Source organism: Phyllopteryx taeniolatus, chromosome 19 (genome assembly GCF_024500385.1).
Source record: "Phyllopteryx taeniolatus isolate TA_2022b chromosome 19, UOR_Ptae_1.2, whole genome shotgun sequence".
Taxonomy (NCBI): Eukaryota; Metazoa; Chordata; class Actinopteri; order Syngnathiformes; family Syngnathidae; genus Phyllopteryx; species Phyllopteryx taeniolatus.
The window spans coordinates 7,001,800-7,018,436 of record NC_084520.1 but is presented as its reverse complement, the minus strand read 5'-3'; the positions used below and the strand labels follow the sequence as shown (position 1 = coordinate 7,018,436).

The 16,637-nt window shown below is 40.9% G+C and overlaps 2 protein-coding genes across 5 annotated transcripts in view; both read left to right on the top strand.

Annotated features, from left to right (window-relative positions):
• The first annotated feature begins 393 nt into the window (after positions 1 to 393).
• Positions 394 to 4,579, top strand: pdap1a (pdgfa associated protein 1a). Of its 2 annotated transcripts, XM_061756730.1 has the most exons (6): positions 403 to 597; positions 1,246 to 1,328; positions 1,437 to 1,511; positions 1,590 to 1,714; positions 3,240 to 3,391; positions 3,516 to 4,579. In XM_061756730.1, the coding sequence occupies exons 1-6, from the start codon at positions 585 to 587 to the stop codon at positions 3,542 to 3,544; spliced, it is 477 nt and encodes a 158-aa protein (XP_061612714.1). In that variant the 5' UTR covers positions 403 to 584; the 3' UTR covers positions 3,545 to 4,579. The 2 variants fall into 2 exon arrangements, 1 of the variants encoding a protein (XP_061612714.1); XR_009785724.1 differs by lacking the exon at positions 3,516 to 4,579 and having other exon boundaries at positions 394 to 597; positions 1,595 to 1,714; positions 3,240 to 3,378.
• Positions 4,580 to 5,396: 817 nt separating this feature from the next.
• Positions 5,397 to 16,637, top strand: part of sh3bp1 (SH3-domain binding protein 1) — a 13,616-nt gene continuing 2,375 nt past the window's right edge. Inside the window, exons 1-17 of one of the 3 annotated variants that reach the window (XM_061756064.1) lie at positions 5,397 to 5,777; positions 8,122 to 8,164; positions 8,272 to 8,376; positions 8,585 to 8,661; positions 9,365 to 9,476; positions 9,869 to 9,945; positions 10,008 to 10,095; positions 10,179 to 10,247; positions 10,752 to 10,842; positions 10,918 to 11,054; positions 11,134 to 11,245; positions 12,096 to 12,177; positions 12,996 to 13,076; positions 13,796 to 13,909; positions 13,987 to 14,084; positions 14,907 to 15,054; positions 15,214 to 15,521. In XM_061756064.1, coding sequence (XP_061612048.1) covers positions 5,728 to 5,777; positions 8,122 to 8,164; positions 8,272 to 8,376; positions 8,585 to 8,661; positions 9,365 to 9,476; positions 9,869 to 9,945; positions 10,008 to 10,095; positions 10,179 to 10,247; positions 10,752 to 10,842; positions 10,918 to 11,054; positions 11,134 to 11,245; positions 12,096 to 12,177; positions 12,996 to 13,076; positions 13,796 to 13,909; positions 13,987 to 14,084; positions 14,907 to 15,054; positions 15,214 to 15,521 — 1,792 coding nt within the window. In that variant the 5' untranslated portion in view covers positions 5,397 to 5,727. Of the gene's footprint in view, positions 5,778 to 8,121; positions 8,165 to 8,271; positions 8,455 to 8,532; positions 8,662 to 9,364; positions 9,477 to 9,868; positions 9,946 to 10,007; positions 10,096 to 10,178; positions 10,248 to 10,751; positions 10,843 to 10,917; positions 11,055 to 11,133; positions 11,246 to 12,095; positions 12,178 to 12,995; positions 13,077 to 13,795; positions 13,910 to 13,986; positions 14,085 to 14,906; positions 15,055 to 15,213; positions 15,522 to 16,637 lie in introns of those variants that run through there. The other 2 variants (XM_061756066.1, XM_061756065.1) reach the window with 2 other exon arrangements.

Genomic DNA, 16,637 nt, shown 5'->3' with positions numbered 1-16,637 from the left:
AAATAAATATTGTGTAATTATTAATTATTAATGGAACTTATTTTTATAGATTCAATTGTTGTTATAGTGTAATGAATTCTTCCTTGAGGGATTATAACCAGTATAATAAACTTTTTAAAAAATCACCATGGTAATAAAGTCACCTCATTGTGAACCAAAAGTTCCCCAAATTAAATAATTAAATTTGTCATGAATCATTTAATTATTCCAACATTTACGTAAATATTAAAAAAATATTAAATGTGTCATGATGAATTATTTAATTATTTCAGTATTTCTTAACTTACTTGAAAATTAAATTAATTCACCACGTATTTCATTAGTTAAACATTTGAATCAATGTATTTCAATATTCATTTAATTATTGACAGTGAACAGTCACGATTGGTCAGCAACTGCGCATGCGCAGACTGCAGCGAGCGCACTGCATTTGTTTTCGCTTAAGAGTTTTAGCTGACAACCAAATCGAGAAGTTCGACCTGCTCAGCCTTTTTTTCAAATTGCATGTTAACGGCGTGTCCTATCAAATTTTAAGCGTCAGTCAACGAGCTCGAGTTACGTTATTGTTGACGTTATCGTTCGTCATGCCGAGAGGCGGTAAGTGTCACCGCTGCAGCGCCGTGAACAGCAGTTAAAGCAAGCTAACAGTAGCTAGCAAAGTGGCGAGACGCATGCTTAGCTTTTAGCATGCTAACCGACTATGACAGCGACTGGCGACGGCTACAATAACCAATATGTATAGCAATGGATTGAATTGTGCCTTGTATTAGTGGAACTACGTGCTTATTTTTGAGTTCGCGTAAAAGAACGTTCGCACTATTAAATCATTCTGTATTGCCATGTTCCTTTACAGCCATTAACTTTACCATGTGTTTCCCTCCATTGACAGCTTCACTTGTTATTGAACTATAATAATAATAATACCGTCTACTGTTTGGTTGATGCTGGCATTGTCAAATAATTAAAGTTTTGGAACTAAGCTTTGTTGTTTTAGTCTGTATGTTACTATATTTGTTTAGGGAGTTTATTGCTACAGCTGTTTTGATCTTACAAGAGATCTTTGATCTATTTGAGCTTACAAGAGCTGGTGTGCCTAATTTTGTGGCCTGTGAGTGTATGTTAACCCAATGACTTTATGTCATGTTTGTTCTAACACTTTCGTCATCACTTATTCAATAATGGTGAATTGTTCTGAAATGCGTGTATTCATTATTCTAATTGACGTGTGTGTATTAATCGGCACAGGGAAAAAGGGCCACAAGGGCAGAGGGAAACAATTCAGCAATCCCGAGGAGATTGACCGACAGATGAAAGCCCAGAGAGAGCTGGTGAGTTAAGAAATTCTTATTTTTTGGTCTTTTTTTTTTTTTTTTTTTTTTTTTTGAACCGCAGTTGTCTCAGTCTTATGTGCTACTGTTTCCCCTCCCCTCCAAAAGGAAGCAAATGCTGGTGTGGAGAAAGAGAGCGGTTCAGAGTCTGAGGAGGAGAGTAGCAGTGAAGAAGAGTCTGAGGTCAACATCGCTGCTGTTATTTGAGTTGACTGCCAGCTTTCATCTCTGCGTGTCACTCACGTTTGTTTTCGCATGCAGTCTAGGAGGAGGAGCGGCGTGGAGGGACTTATAGAAATTGAGAATCCCAACCGCATTTCTCAGAAAAGCAAGAAAGTGACCGAAGTAGATGTCGAGGCTCCTCGAGAGCTGTCTCGCAGAGAGAGGTGGGTCTTGTATGCAAGAAATGTCTGCCAAGTCAATGGTATAAGCTATTGACAAGCCACATGTAATTGTATCACCATAATGATTTTCGAGTATGATGGTAGCATTTCAGTGGTTGGATTTAGGCTGCATGGTCCAAGTGACACAATCGGGATATGTGTGATGGCAGCATAAATACAAGGGTGTGCTAGATGTTTACACACACACACACACACATTGTTTTTAATATATATTTTTTATATTTTAGATCCCCTAAAAGTGATTTTAAATAAAGAGCAACTAATATCATACTGAGGGGCTGGCTTAAGAAGCAGTCACATGGTTGCAGTTGAAACTATTTCCCTATGTATGGAAATTTACAGGAGACCCTGTGTGTGTGTGGGGGGGGGGGGAATATGGAACTGGATATATTCAGATCAGAATCAGGGCTCTTCCAAATGTGGATAAAAATTTGATCTGATCCAATGCACAGATCGAAAATACCCCATCACTGCGTACTTGTGGTCATTGAAATGCACACTGGTGATGTCTACACACCTGCCCGAACACCACAAATAATCACATTAAAAAACATGCTGTAAATCTAAACCACAGATAATTAAATATGGTCGAAATATACTACGTTAAAGGTGTGCCATCATTTAAGAAGCAAATGAATTGCTGACGGCAGCCAGTGGAGTAATGTGGATGTCAGTGTGTCGCGTTTAATTATTTGTATACTTTAAATGTACATCTAAATGGACAGTAAAAGAATTGAATCAGAACCGGGAACTGGGATCTGCAGTGTACATTGAGCCAATAACACCTTGCTGCACACTGTTAGCTCCCGGTGCTATTGCTAATGATCACAATGTGAGAAAAAGAACCCAGCTGCAGATCCTTTTAAGACAACTACTACACTCAGGGAAGCTAAATATGGATTTGAAACAGGAATAGTCACAGTTTGAAATATTATCACAGTTTATTGGTCAACTATAAACGATTGCACACCTAACTGGGACACACGATGGTATCAGATGTCAGAGTATTCGTGGGGGATGGGAACGAGTCCTGCTGCGAGCAGTGAAAACCCATGAATAATGGACGCACGTCTAAAAAGATAATTCCTGATAGGTGCCACAAGATTACGCCAAAGCACTACTTTTATATTAGATAGGACTTTCGTACCTTCTTGTGGCATCTTACGGTGTTTCAGAAAGGGCACAAAAATGGTGAATATGCAAGTTCCCCCCCCCCAGCAGCTTCGTAATGCGCGATAGTCTGACACTAACTTACATTATCCCTGTGGTAAAGTCATAATTACAGTAAACATATTTGAAAAACACTTCTAGGCTATACATCTAAAAAAATAATCAAATGAAGGACAGTAAGTACGATGATAGGTGAGGGCGACGTCTTGTGCCATGCGACAATATATCATAGTTTGTAACTGTCCGTACCTTTGTAAACGGAGAACCCCCTGTAAATAATTCCGTCAGTTGCCAGTAAACATTTGCAAACTATATTTGATATTGTGATCTCCGCCAGGGAGGAGATTGAGAAGCAGAAATCCAAGGAACGCTATATGAAGCTTCATCTTGAGGGGAAGACGGAGCAGGCGAGAGCTGACCTGGCCAGACTCGCTATTATCAAGAAGCAGAGGGAGGAAGCTGCCAAGAAGAGAGATGAACTCAGGAAAGGTGAGGAGAATTTACATGGCCTTCAGGCAGAAAATAACTTGACACAAAAATCCTAAATGCCTTATTAGATGTTTATAGAGATCCTCCTGTTTGAAATGTCCAATCTCTTGTTTGCTTGTCAAAGATGCAGAGGAGACCAACGCGAAGCGTTAGTCACCTCCCCACCAACTTCAACATGCACATCGGTCGGAGGGACGGAGAGAAGCGAGGGAACACATTTGAATAGCGTCAGAACACGGCTGCCCTCCGAGCTCCATCGAAGTCCTTCACGTAACAGCAGAGGGGCGGTGTGCTCCCCACAGCCGAATACAAAACAAAACGGGTGAAATCATCAAGATACGAAGAGTAATGCAACATTTGGGATCCCTCCACCGGTTTTCTAAGTGCTTACACTCGCTCGTCACTCTTTTTACACCATCTTAATTCTTAACGCTGCTAATCATTTGCATTCCTTTTGCTACTCACATGTTTTTCCAAGATGTGGTTGGGACTCAAAACAGCAGGGAGCTGACACGAGGAGGTCTTAGGCGCGTAAAGTTTTCCTTCAACCCGACTCGTTTTTGTCGGAATGCAGCAATAGTTGGAGAAATGGATGCAAATTCAGAATAACGCATGACAAGTTTATGAAGTGGACATTTCTTGTAATGCCTCAAAGCAGAAGGACAATGACTTGAACTACCTTTTGATAAGCTTTGTTTAGTTCTACTTTCTTTTAATAGATAAACACAGTAAACACGTTTTTGGAAGCCTTGCATCAAAGTGGCCTTATTGCGGTTCTGCTGGGATCCTCTTGTTTCTTTTGTTTTTGTTTTTTTATAGTTTACAAAAGACCACCTCACACTCTTTTACCTGTCTTTTTTTTTTTTTTTTTTTTTACAGTGTTGCAGTTCAAAATTGTATTGTCAAGCAGAAGACTTTCCTCACTCGTGTTTTCTAATTTGGCAAGCAAAATATCCACTGTGATGTTTCCAGAACACCAATTGTTTGGTTTGGAGATGTAAAAATTATTCTGTTCCAACATGTTTCAGGCTACAGTAATAACAATCGCACACTTGTATGAAAGAACTGAACGAGCAACAGCTTTCAGGAAAAAGAAAAACAAGCTGCAACATAGAAACAAGTTCCTCAACTTTTTTGCTCCCATGTTTGAAGTCATTTAATAAAGAAATGGATTCATAAATACACAAACTTTGTTTCATATCAATGCCTCATGTGATGAGTCCCTTGCCCCCCCCCCCCCCCCCCTCTTTTTTAATAAATATATTGAATAGTTTGGAGCTTGCAGACCCTGTCAGCAAAAACTACAATACAGTTTTGGCAATAATATATTCTATTTATAGTGATTTTATTTATAGTGCCTTTCCTGGAACTCAAATACAACATATGAGGCATAACAACAGCAATGCTATATTTGTATTCTTTATTTTGTTTTATTTGCAAATCACTATAAATGAGATTCATGATGCACAAAATGTTTATGACATTAGGGTTATGCATGTTTGGCCTAGATTTTAAGGAGATGCCTTAAAAAATTGCTCATAATTACTATCATAAAACAGCAAAAAGAGAGTCTGGCTGAATGTATTCTTACAGGGCATTTTTCTATTATCTATTCACAAATGTCCACTAAATGTTTGAATTGTAACTACGTGACACACTTATTTCAAGCGGACCAACGCTCCCCTGTTAAAGGTATTTCAAAAAGCATCTCTTTCAATATAATGGAATACATTTGGAGCTTTTCAGCGTTGCCATTTTTTGCGAACTGAGTAATCGAGAAAATCCTGAATTGGTCATGCTTTCTAATAACTGAAAACAAATACACTTTACTTGGCAAATGTCATGCTTCTGCTGGATCCGCCTTGTAAGATTCCAGTCAATCAAGATCTCAACTGTGGTTGACTTTACCTCTTGATTTTTTTTTTTTTTTTTTTTTAACACCGTGCACAGTAAGGAGTAGAAAGTATAGAGAGCTGTTTTCAAATGTAGGGTGTAGAAGAAAAAAAAGTCGTCAGTCATAAATACTCATGCAATACATAATGTAAAGAAGTTTTTGTACTTTGTTACTTTCCTGCCACCGCAAGAACACGGCGACGCAATCTAGTTGAAAGCAAGTGTAACCTTTTACAATTCAAATGAGAGAAGAGGAGGAAAAAAAACAACAAAACAAAAATCCGGCTCTTCCCGCTCACATTGCATCCGTGCAACTTCCTCATTAAGCGTTTCAGAGCTCGAGGGAGCACATCTGAAACGAGAACTAAAAGAGAAAAAGGCAGAAGCACGCCATAAAGTAGCATTGTAGTAGGTCAGCCACTGCGGTGGAGACTGCAGCCACCATGCTCCGACAGTCTCTGAGCATTCTCAAGCAGCTTGGATCTTCGGGAAAGTAAGTTGCTTTTGTCATCAAGTGTCGCTGCAGTCATTTCAATACTTATTTGAATTCACGGGTATTTGTGTACTGATGAGGCGATGGAAGTAGTGACTCACACTCAATGCGGTTAGAAGAAGAAATCATGGAACTATTTAAGCGCTGTTTTTTTGTTTTTTTTGTTTTGCTTTCATAATGGAATCAAACAATATACAGCAACAGGCCACAACATCGGGTACACCTGCACAATCACTGATTTCAAAAGTTGCAATGGTAATAATGCTTAGTTTCGATTGCCGCTTTTATTTAATTTAACAATGTAATGTTTATTAAGGACAGGCGAGTGCTGTACCTGTTATCTGGATCGGGCTGTTACCTTATTTCCAGGTATCGGGTACTTGTGAATGCTGCAGATACCAGCCATTGTTACTTGAGGCAAAAAAAAAGAAAAAAAAAACAAGTCTGACATTGAGTGAGTCCTCCTCGCCAGTAGTTGGCGCTACGCTGGCAGTTTGACACATTGGCGAACCATCCTGTGTGTCAGAAAGGTCCGTGTTAATTGGAACTACTAAAAGTACTAATGGTATTCGTATTCTATATTGGTGAGTACTCAAGAGAGAATACACGTACTAGTATCAGACTGAACAAAAGTGGTATCGAATATCCCAAATGTTTATTACTGCTGCGACTGACTGGCGACCAGTCCAGGGTGTACCCGGCCTGTCGCCCGATATTAGCTGGGATGGGCTCCAGCTCACCCTAGTGAAGACAAGCAGTATCGAAAATGGATGGCTCAGTGATTACGATCTAGGATTTGTTTCCGCATACAAACCGGCATGCGACATGGCACAGTTTGTGTTATTTGTGTCACCGTCTCTCCGTCTGACACGTCCTGAACGAAACGGCGGTGAACACGTGTGCAACTGCAAATGAGAAACCACGATGGCACACATCTTTTTGCACACAAACATTTCGTGTCATAGCTAAATAATACACTGTTCTTTTGTACAAAGAGAGTCATGGCACACTATGCTATTCTAAACGGCTGGCTGTATATTCCCTTTTCTATATTGTCACTTTTCCTCTTTAAGAGTGGATGATTCTGAAAAGTGAAGTTTAAAAAAGGGAACTGCTAATAGCTTCAAGCTGTTGTCATACATTATGTGAGGTAAGGTGTCACACTTTTATAGTACAGCAGAGATGGAAAGAAGCTTTTAATGGTTCAGACACGAGAGCGAATCGAAGCAAACATGGTGGCAATTTTTTGTTTTAGTTACTTGTCAGTTAGGCCTCAGGATGTCCTAAATTTGCATTACAATGTCAAACTAAGGGATCAAAATTGAAGAAAACACTTTTTGTTAGACACGGTAACATTGCGCACAGTTTAAACATTAAGATTGCGCTTGAGTATAAGAAAATCAAAACATTATTCCATTTTGCTCATCAAAGTTTAATAAAAATTCTACTTCAATGTTTGAAAATGTTATTTCTAAATCATTAAATGCAAATGTAGTGCATTGATAAATTAAGTACAACTGAAATGTATGAAACAAATGTATGTTAGTGGATTTAAAAAAAAAAAAAAAGCCACAGTAACATTCTGCACATTTAATTCCGCAATTCTTTTTCGCAGACTGGTGGTACTCATACCACACTTTGAGAATCACTGGCATAGTCGTTCTACTAGTGTGCTCAAGTATTTCAACTAGTGCGCTGAATTGTCATAATAGTGAGGACAAAGAGTGTACTAGTACATGGATAAGTCAGCGCACGAGTAGGCTATCGAATAAATGCTCCAGCTGTCATGAACGGAACAGCGGATAGGACCCAAAAATGCACGACTCCAAAACAAATGGACAGTTTCCAAAAAGAGGTTTAATAGACGGGCATAGGTCGGTACACAGGCAGGCAATCCAAGAAAGGCAACAGTATCCAAAAACATGAGGCAAAGAGGCAAGGTCGATAATCGGAACAGGGTCAAGTCTTACTGTGAGTCGATGACGTGGAAACAAGGAATGCTGGAACGCGACGACAAGGTACAACGAACTGGAATGAGACACGAGGTTAAATACAAGGGGTAATTAGGGTGAACGAGGCACAGGTGGTGAAGATGCTCACAGGAGCAGGTGTGTGTGAAACAGGGAGGGGAAGACAAAACCCGGAACACACACACACACACACATGACACCAGCAGCTTTCCATACATATGGTACAGCCATTCACATTCACATCTATGGGAAATATAATTCAATTGTTATCGCTAACATGGTGATGATGATGTATATCATTATCCTTGTTATTATGTTACATTTGTGAAAGGAAATGTTTAATATTATATGAGTCCTTTATTAAACATTTGCAGGTCGCAAGATGTCAGCGAGCTTCTACACGCGGACCTGGTTGTGGTGAGGAAAATAAACAGATTTTAAGAAATCATTTTGCTCGGCATATTTGAGTCAGTCCAATTCGGCGTCGTGGCGTACGGTATGTTTTTCTGTTTGATGAAATGAAGGTGGAGCAGCGGGTGGAGCCAGCCAAGAGAGCAGCACAGATGCTCCACAAGAAGCTGCAAGGCTGCATGCAGAGTCAGACAGGGCCAGATGCTGAAAGACGGATGGTACTTAAATTACGTCGCTTCCTCACCAGGCCATGACATCAAACTTTGCATCCGTTGTGTGCTCACCACCAGTATTTGGTACTTTGCCCTTCAGTGGGGACTCACCTGACTTAAAATCCACCTCTTAATGCCACCGTTGTCATGTCGCAATTACAGAAACCATCAACCACCACCGGTCACCACGTTGCCTTTGTGTGTTTCTCCGCAGAAGAAGCTGCCTCTCATGCTGCTGTCAATCAGCATGGCGGAAAGCTTCAAAGACTTTGATGCTGACTCCTCCATCAGGTGAGCCCCTCTCAACATGTCACGTTGAGTCATGTGATCAGCTCCTGACTGGTGTTTTCAGTTCTGCATCAAATAGGAAGAGAGACAGACCGCCCTCGGCAAGTGATTAATCCCATGCATCTAAATGCATTTGAAACTATAATAGTAAAAGTGAAACACGCTTTGTCTGATAACGGGGCAGTATGGTGATCTAGTGGATAGCTCATCTGCCTCGCAGTTCATAGTATCGCGGTTTGAATCTCGGCTCTGGCCTTCCTTAGTGGGGTTTGCGTGTTTTAGTGGGTTTTTCTCTTGCTACTCCAGCATCCGCCCACATTCATGTTCCTCTCACATCCACATGTTGGCTTCATTGAAGACTTTATATTGCCCATAGATGTGAATGTGAGTGGTTCTTTGTCTATCTGTGCCCTGCGATAGGCTTGCTACAGTCCGGGGTGGACCCCGCCTCTTGCTCAATCAAGACAGTTTTTAGTCTCCAGCTCAGCCTAATGACGACAAACGTTTAATAAAGACTGCAAAACACCAAGAGTTGTCGCTCTTGTGTGATCCTTAAGGGAAAGGTGACATTGTACAGCATAGGCTCGGAATGCATTAGGCAAGGTCACGGCATCCACTGTCCCACTCATAGTTAACAGGAGCTACCTCATCACTAATTGCGTGTATACAATATGTGCATGTGTGTGTGTCTGTGTTTGTGTGGCAGGAAGGTGCTGGAGATGTGTTGTTTCATGGAGAAGAAGTTGGCCAGCCTGCTGGCAGACTTTGAGATCAAAGTGGAGAAGGAAGTTTTGGAGCCACTGAATAAACTTGGCGAGGTGAATATATATATATATATATTTCGCAATGGTGACCTGGAAAACAAGGCAGCAAAAGTTTAACGTCAAGTACAAGTCAATCACATGCGAGATAGCATTACATCAATTATCCACACAACAAATGAGTATGACTGCATAAATGGTAGACAAGACATTAAACCAGTAAGCCATCAACAGATCGCTGCTACCTTTAGTGTGAAACTAGCCAGAGATCGAAGATTGAGTTTGGTACTGAAGGTATACATTTCTATTCTTTAAAGGTAACGGATTATGAAAACACTTACTTTGAATTTTAATGAAATGTTTAATGTCTCATTTATTGTCTGTTTACGCACAGTACATTAAACCTCAGGTTCCCATCATGACTTCCTTGCTTCCTGTTCTTCTTTAAGGAAGAATTGCCAGAGGTTCTCAAAAACAAGAAGCACTTTGCAAAGCTTCATACAGACTGGAACAATGCTCGTCTCAGGTGAGCTCACCTTTTAACTGATTTGTGCTCAAGTTGTGAATGATACGAACTCTGAACCTCAGGAGCCAGGGCAGCACCGGTCCACAGGCCAAGCAGGACGGTCTCAAGGAGGAGGAAGAAGAAGCTCTGAGGAAGTTGGAGATTATCAAGGCACCAGCATTGATCCTTCATCACGACTCTCGCACGTCTCTGAGGGTTGAACATTGAACTGTATGTTTCTCTTGTCTTTACAGAATCAGTATTCAGCAGACCTGTATCACTTTGCGACCAAAGAAGACGACTACGCAAGCTACTTCATTCGCGTATGTTGTACTTCAACTCGTTAAAAAACTTCTATGCATGTTTGGCAATGCAGTGAGCCCCCGTTTATCGCGGAGGATATGTTCCAGAGCGACCCACAACCGGTGAATAGCCGTGATGTAGAAGCCATGTATACATTTCTTGAATATATATTCACCCTTCCCACATGCTTTAAAAAACATTTCAAAAGTGTCTTTTAATAAGTTTAAAATATTCCTTTTCTCTCTCTCCAGCAGTTTCCCAAATAAGAGGATAAGCGTGCTCACTTCAAGCTGTTTGTCACTCCCAGTTGAAGTTTACTGTAAAACTGACACATAAAACAAAAGAGAATCGACGATTGTATAGTTAAACACCAACATGTACAACCAAACCATATCATTTTGTCTGACGAAAGTCCGCTAGCTTAATGCTAAAATAAAATATGAAATGCCATAGACAGGCATAGCTGTTACGCAAATTGTAAATTGGGGGAACACTGTAATGCCTACTTGTTCCTGTCACTGAAGCTTTTGGAGCTGCAAGCAGAATACCACAAAAATTCACACGAGTTCCTGGATAAAAATATAAACGAACTCAAGGAGAATCACAGCCAGAAAGGTAAGTGTGTGCATTTATTTGCCGCACGGGCTTGTCCTTGAGTTGACCTTGCTCTACATATGCGATGAGCTACAGGGCCACCAGCAAACCCCTTCGGACCGAAGGTTTTCGGCGAGCCTCTTGCCTCTCATCTGCTTCAGAGCAACCGGGAAATCGCAGCACCCATTCAAGAATGTGTTCACATGCTGCTCAGAACAGGGATGAGAGAAGAGGTCAAACATTTTTAGTAGCCCATCGTATCGTCGGCATAAAAGCTGAAAGCCTTTCTGCTCTCGCGCGCATGTCCTCCAGGGTCTGTTTCGTCTCACGGCGGCCGCCTCAGTGGTGAAGAGGCTCAAGACTTGCATGGATCAGGGGACGGTCGATCACAGTGAGTTCCGCATGGACCCTCACGCTGTGGCCGGTAAGCTTATGTCTGTCTGTCTGTCTGTCTGTCTGTCTGTCTGTCTGTCTATCTATCTATCTATCTATCTATACTGTAATTTACTGTCCCCTAAAAATAACTCAACAACAAAAGCGGGTACACCCCTAAGTGAAAATATCCAAATTGGGCCCAATTAGTCATTTTCCCTCCCTGGTCTCTCATTAGTGTTACAAGGTCTCAGGTGTGATTGGAGAGCAGGTTATCACTCTCACAATCTTTCATACTGGTCACTTGAAGTTTAATGTGGCATCTCATGGGAAAGAACTATCTGAGTATTAAAAAAAAAAAGAAGAAGATTGTTGCTCTACATAAATGTGGCCGAGGCTATAAGAAGACTGAAACTGAGCTGCAGCACTGTGGCCAAGACCATCCAGAGTTTTAACGGGGCAGGTTCCACTCAGAACAGGCCTCACCATGGTCGGACATTTATCTACTGTTTCTATTAAATTCTCCAACCTGAGCATTGGGCCCGCCGCAGCACCACACAGCTCCTGGTGCGCTGCAATGGAAATATTGCAACCCTGTATCTGTGGCGCCACATTCAATATAATGCACAAATCTTTTTTTTAATTAAATTATTGAACCACAAAAATGATTCTTACAAAATATTCTACTAAGGCCTTTACAATATTGTAAAGTCTATTAATCCAGAAGACTGAATCGTTTGACATAATTCCGCTAATTTGATTCTTACAATTTGTTTTCAATTCCTTTTGTCTGTACTACTACAACTCAATTCTGTTCTTCCACACATCATATGCATAATTTCTATCATGCAACACTAAAAAGGATGTTAAGTGTATGTTTTCATGTCAAATTACTCCAATAGGAGCTCTGAAGTGTTACCTGCGAGAACTTCCTGAACCACTACTGACCTTTGAACTGTACAAAGACTGGTTCAAAGCAGCCGGGTGTGTATAAACTCCACTCGACACTCAATTGTTCAGTTTCATATCTCTGACTTTAAACGGGACACGTTATAGAAAAGGGACTGTTTGTTACAACATATTGTTTGCATACAATTAAATCACTTCTTATTTTCCACTTCACTGTTTCATCCTCAATGCAAATTTACATAAGACCGCCACCCACACCAAGTTTCCGCCCACGGCATAATCAGCTCAGCTAGTCTGGGCGAACAGAGACCGTCTCAAACGGTCATGTCAAAGCCAAACGGTAAGCAGAGCTGCATTGAGTTTTGTTGGATGCACAGATTAGCATTAACGTTAGCAAAGAGCGTTAGCTTCCGATGAGCAACACATACTTAACTGCTCGGAGAAATTGCTGATGCGGGGCGCCTGGCGGGTAGTTGTGTTTGGCAACCTGTCTGCAGTATGCGCCACATACACAGATCTGCATACTAATTGACAAGTAGAATTCAAAAGCTTGCTGATAAATTGCTGACTTCTAGAGGGAAAATGCAATCCATCCATCGCACTCTGGGCTGCACTCAATATGCAGCCGACTAACTCTGTCCCTAGTCGTCAAGGTAACAAAATCTGTACTTGCCATTGACCCAGCAGTGGCGCGGGCATTACTGTCGCTCTCTTGCATAAGACAGAGCTTGCCCCTCAAAACAAGCAAATTTCAGCAGGACATCAATGAGGGTGTTTCAAGTGTGGTAATTCTTGATTTATTTGGGTCTTGTTTTGTTAAGACACCTAGGGCCTGCTTGGAATGGTGGAAAAAAAGCACATCATGCCTTTATGTGTGAATGCTTCATTCACAGTGAAAAAGACTGTACAGAAAAGCTGGAGCAGTTCCGAATACTACTGAAGAAACTACCGCCTGAAAACTACAACAACCTCAGGTGGGGAATTATTTGCCTTTTATAATCATTAACTTACAGTGAACACACACCTCTCTTGTTCCTTTTTTTTCTTTGGTCTTCTCTAACAGTCACACATGTGCAATGTGTGTGTCATTTTGAAAATGTCATCATGTGCATGGGGGAAGAAAAAAAAATCACAAGCAAGTGTTGTTGTGGTATGTCAGAGGAAGCCAGACTACCCAGCAAAAACCCACACAAGCGCAGGAAGAACATGCAAACGCCGCACCTTAGAACGTTAGAACGTAACCTGAACCTTAGAATTGTGAGGCAGACATGTTAACCACTAGATCACCACGCTGATAGTTTTGATGACAGATAAATCTATGAAATATGGAATAATCCACAAAATTAATCAGCCCTGTTATGTTGCAGATCAATATAGACACATTGTTTAAAAATGAAGAATAAACTAAAGGAGTAGGATAAACAAAATCTGCTGGCATTATTTTATCTTTTTATTGATTTAGATTTTATTACAGATGTATTTTTGATATTATTTTTTATTTAGAAAAAAAAGCGAATGCACTGGGTCACATTGACTCATGAACCAAACATAGTGTAACAAAAGATGTATAAATTAAACTAAATCTGTTGGGACCAAAAATGGTTCCCAGGTCATGTGTCTGTATGTACAAAATGTATATCAGTAGGTTTGGTTTAGGTCTGCTCTCATATAGCATTTGATAATATATTTTCAGGTACCTAGTTCAGTTCTTGTCGCTGCTGTCCGAGCACCAGGCTGCAAACAAGATGACGCCCGGTAACATTGCCATCGTCCTGGGGCCCAACCTCCTCTGGCCACAAGCCGAGGGGTAACTACAGGTGTCCAACCACACACAGTCTACCCGTCACCATTCTCATCCCGTCTCCTTGTTCTCTTCCTATTTAGGGAGATCACTCTGGTTGACATGGCGTCCGCCTCCTCGGTGCAGGTGGTGACAGTTATTGAGCCTCTCATTCAATACAGCGCCGTGCTCTTCCCTGAAGGTATGCACCTCTAATAACCACCAATTATAGCTCGGATTTTTACAAATACTGGCAGTTCACTTACTTCTGCTGCTACACTGATAATAAAGGCCCCGCTTTAATTAACACTGTCTTAGTAGTATTCATTCAACAATGTTTGTCATTGTGGTTGGACTTTTTAATATTTTGGTCCCTCTCATGGAGCCACACTCAAGACCAAAGTTATTCATACCCAAAATATGTGTGTGTGTGTGTGTGTATATATATATATATATATGTATGTCAGGCTTGGGTGTGATCAGTAAAAATTAACCAAAAATTATGATTAGCCACAACTAATTCATGATTTAATAAGGAGGATAATTACTTTTTCCACAGAGAGCCAAGTAACTTTGAATAGTTTTTTTCCCCCTTAATAAATGAAATCACAATTTAGAAACAGCATTTTTAGTTTACTTGGGTTATATATGTCTGACATTTACATTTGTTTGATGATCCTAAACATTAAAGTGGGGGAAACTCTGCAAAAATCTAAGAATTTGAGAAGGGAGCCAATATATTTTTCATGGCACTGAACTATCTTGAAGATGTATTCCACTTATCTAACGGATTGAAACGACGACTGTAGTCCTATTAGCTTTACTGCTGGATCCAACTCTGGTTTTAGATCACTTTAGATTGTGTTAGTGTACCTACATTTCTGGCGTGTGAGTATTTTTTTTCCAGTTTAAAGCCACTGACTGAAGTATGTCAGTGAAAACAAAGACACATGAGACTCTGATGACAATAGATGAGGAGGAGGTTAGACAATAAATGTATCTATTGTTGTAAATGTTTGTTCAGAGATATCCTTTGAGATTCCGGGGCTTCCCAAGGTCCAAGATGACCGGTCTAAGATCTCAGAACAAGCGCCACTGAGCAGAAGAGTCTCCACTTCCTCCACAGCCTCCTCCTCTTCAATTTATCATCTCCCTTGCTCCAAGACAAGCAGGTATCGCCTCAGAAATTGCGCTAATTGCTGTGGCTGAAACAAAATGTGCATTCTTCCCATGTGCATGAGTTGTGAAGCATCCTTATGTCTCTCGAAAGGCGCTAAGTAAATCAAAGTTTTTATTATTATTATTATGAAATACACTTTTTCTGCTTGTAGTGTATCCTCTGAGGATAGCGTCAGTGTCACCGCCGTGAAATCCGAGAGACGCCAAGCGTGGGCTGCTTCTGGACACGAGGCCGCAACCACGACCCAAAAAGACACGGCGACACTCAGCAGCTCACCCACCGCAAGAACCAGCTTGCTGCCAATCCAGAACCCGATCCCACATCCCAGAACCGCAGGGTCCAACCCAGGACACAGCAGGGACCCCGTCCAGAAGCAGTGCTCGGAGCAGTTGGAGCCCATTTCGGAGCCCCCTCCCGTCTCACCGAAAGCAGTTGTGACGATCAGCACACCAAACAAACGTGAGTCAAAACATTCTTGACATCTCCAGAGCAGAGCTGGACAAACATTCGTGCTCAAGGGCAACGTTAGACATTTTAGGCCCAGAAAAATGTGTGGGGCTAAAATGTGGATGTCAACTAAGTAAAACATTTTACTTTAAATAATACATTACAATAATTACAATTTTGGTAAATAAAATAATAATTCTATATTTGTTATGTTATTGTGTATAATTGATTTACAGTTATGTATTATTAACTAATTAAAAATACTCATTTAAAAACAGTTTACATTTTTTTTTTTTTTTTTTTACAAAAATCCTATTTAATAAACCAATTTCAGGAGAAAACGGCAAAATAAATTTGACAAATATAACAGGACTATTGATAATCAAAATCGCAGGTGTCAAGCTCAAAGCCCGCCAAATAATTGTAGAATTTGTCGACTTTCATGATTCTTGCTAAAATCTGTACCAATATTTACCAATTGTCATAAGTAATAAATGTTGAGATATTGCAAAAGCATATATTTGTTAGCAAACCCCTTTTTACAGGAATTTGAACAATAGCTAAACCAACTATTATGCTTGATTCTGATTTCAAAACTAGTTATCCATCAATTTGTTGTGTATATGTAATAATATGATCAGCCCCTCGTAACTACAATGTGGCCCATGACAAAAATGAGTTTGACACCCCTGATAAATGTTCGGTGGGCCACATTAAAGAGCGAAGCGGGGCGTATGTGGCGGCCTGCCTATACATTGCCCACAACTGCTCTCGAGTGATCATTTGCAATTTGAAATGTTTGTTGACATGTTCAGAACCGCTACAGTGACCCAGAATCCATCCATCCATCCATTTTCCGAGCCGCTTCTCCTCACTAGGGTCGCGTGCGTGCTGGAGCCTATCCCAGCTGTCATCGGGCAGGAGGCGGGGTACACCCTGAACTGGTTGCCAGCCAATCGCAGGGCACATAGGAACAAACACCCATTCGCACTCACAGTCATGCCTACGGGCAATTTAGAGTCTCCAATTCATGCATGTTTTTGGGATGTGGGAGGAAACCGGAGTGCCCGGAGAAAACCCACGCAGGCACGGGGAGAACATGCAAACTCCACACAGGCGGGGCCAGGG

What these genes read in the sequence shown, in the direction of transcription:
- pdap1a (XM_061756730.1), top strand. An exon ending in TGAAAGCCCAGAGAGAGCTG is followed by an intron (nt 1,329 to 1,436) that starts GTGAGTTAAGAA and finishes CCCCTCCAAAAG; the next exon opens with GAAGCAAATGCTGGTGTGGA. An exon ending in GAGCTGTCTCGCAGAGAGAG is followed by an intron (nt 1,715 to 3,239) that starts GTGGGTCTTGTA and finishes GATCTCCGCCAG; the next exon opens with GGAGGAGATTGAGAAGCAGA.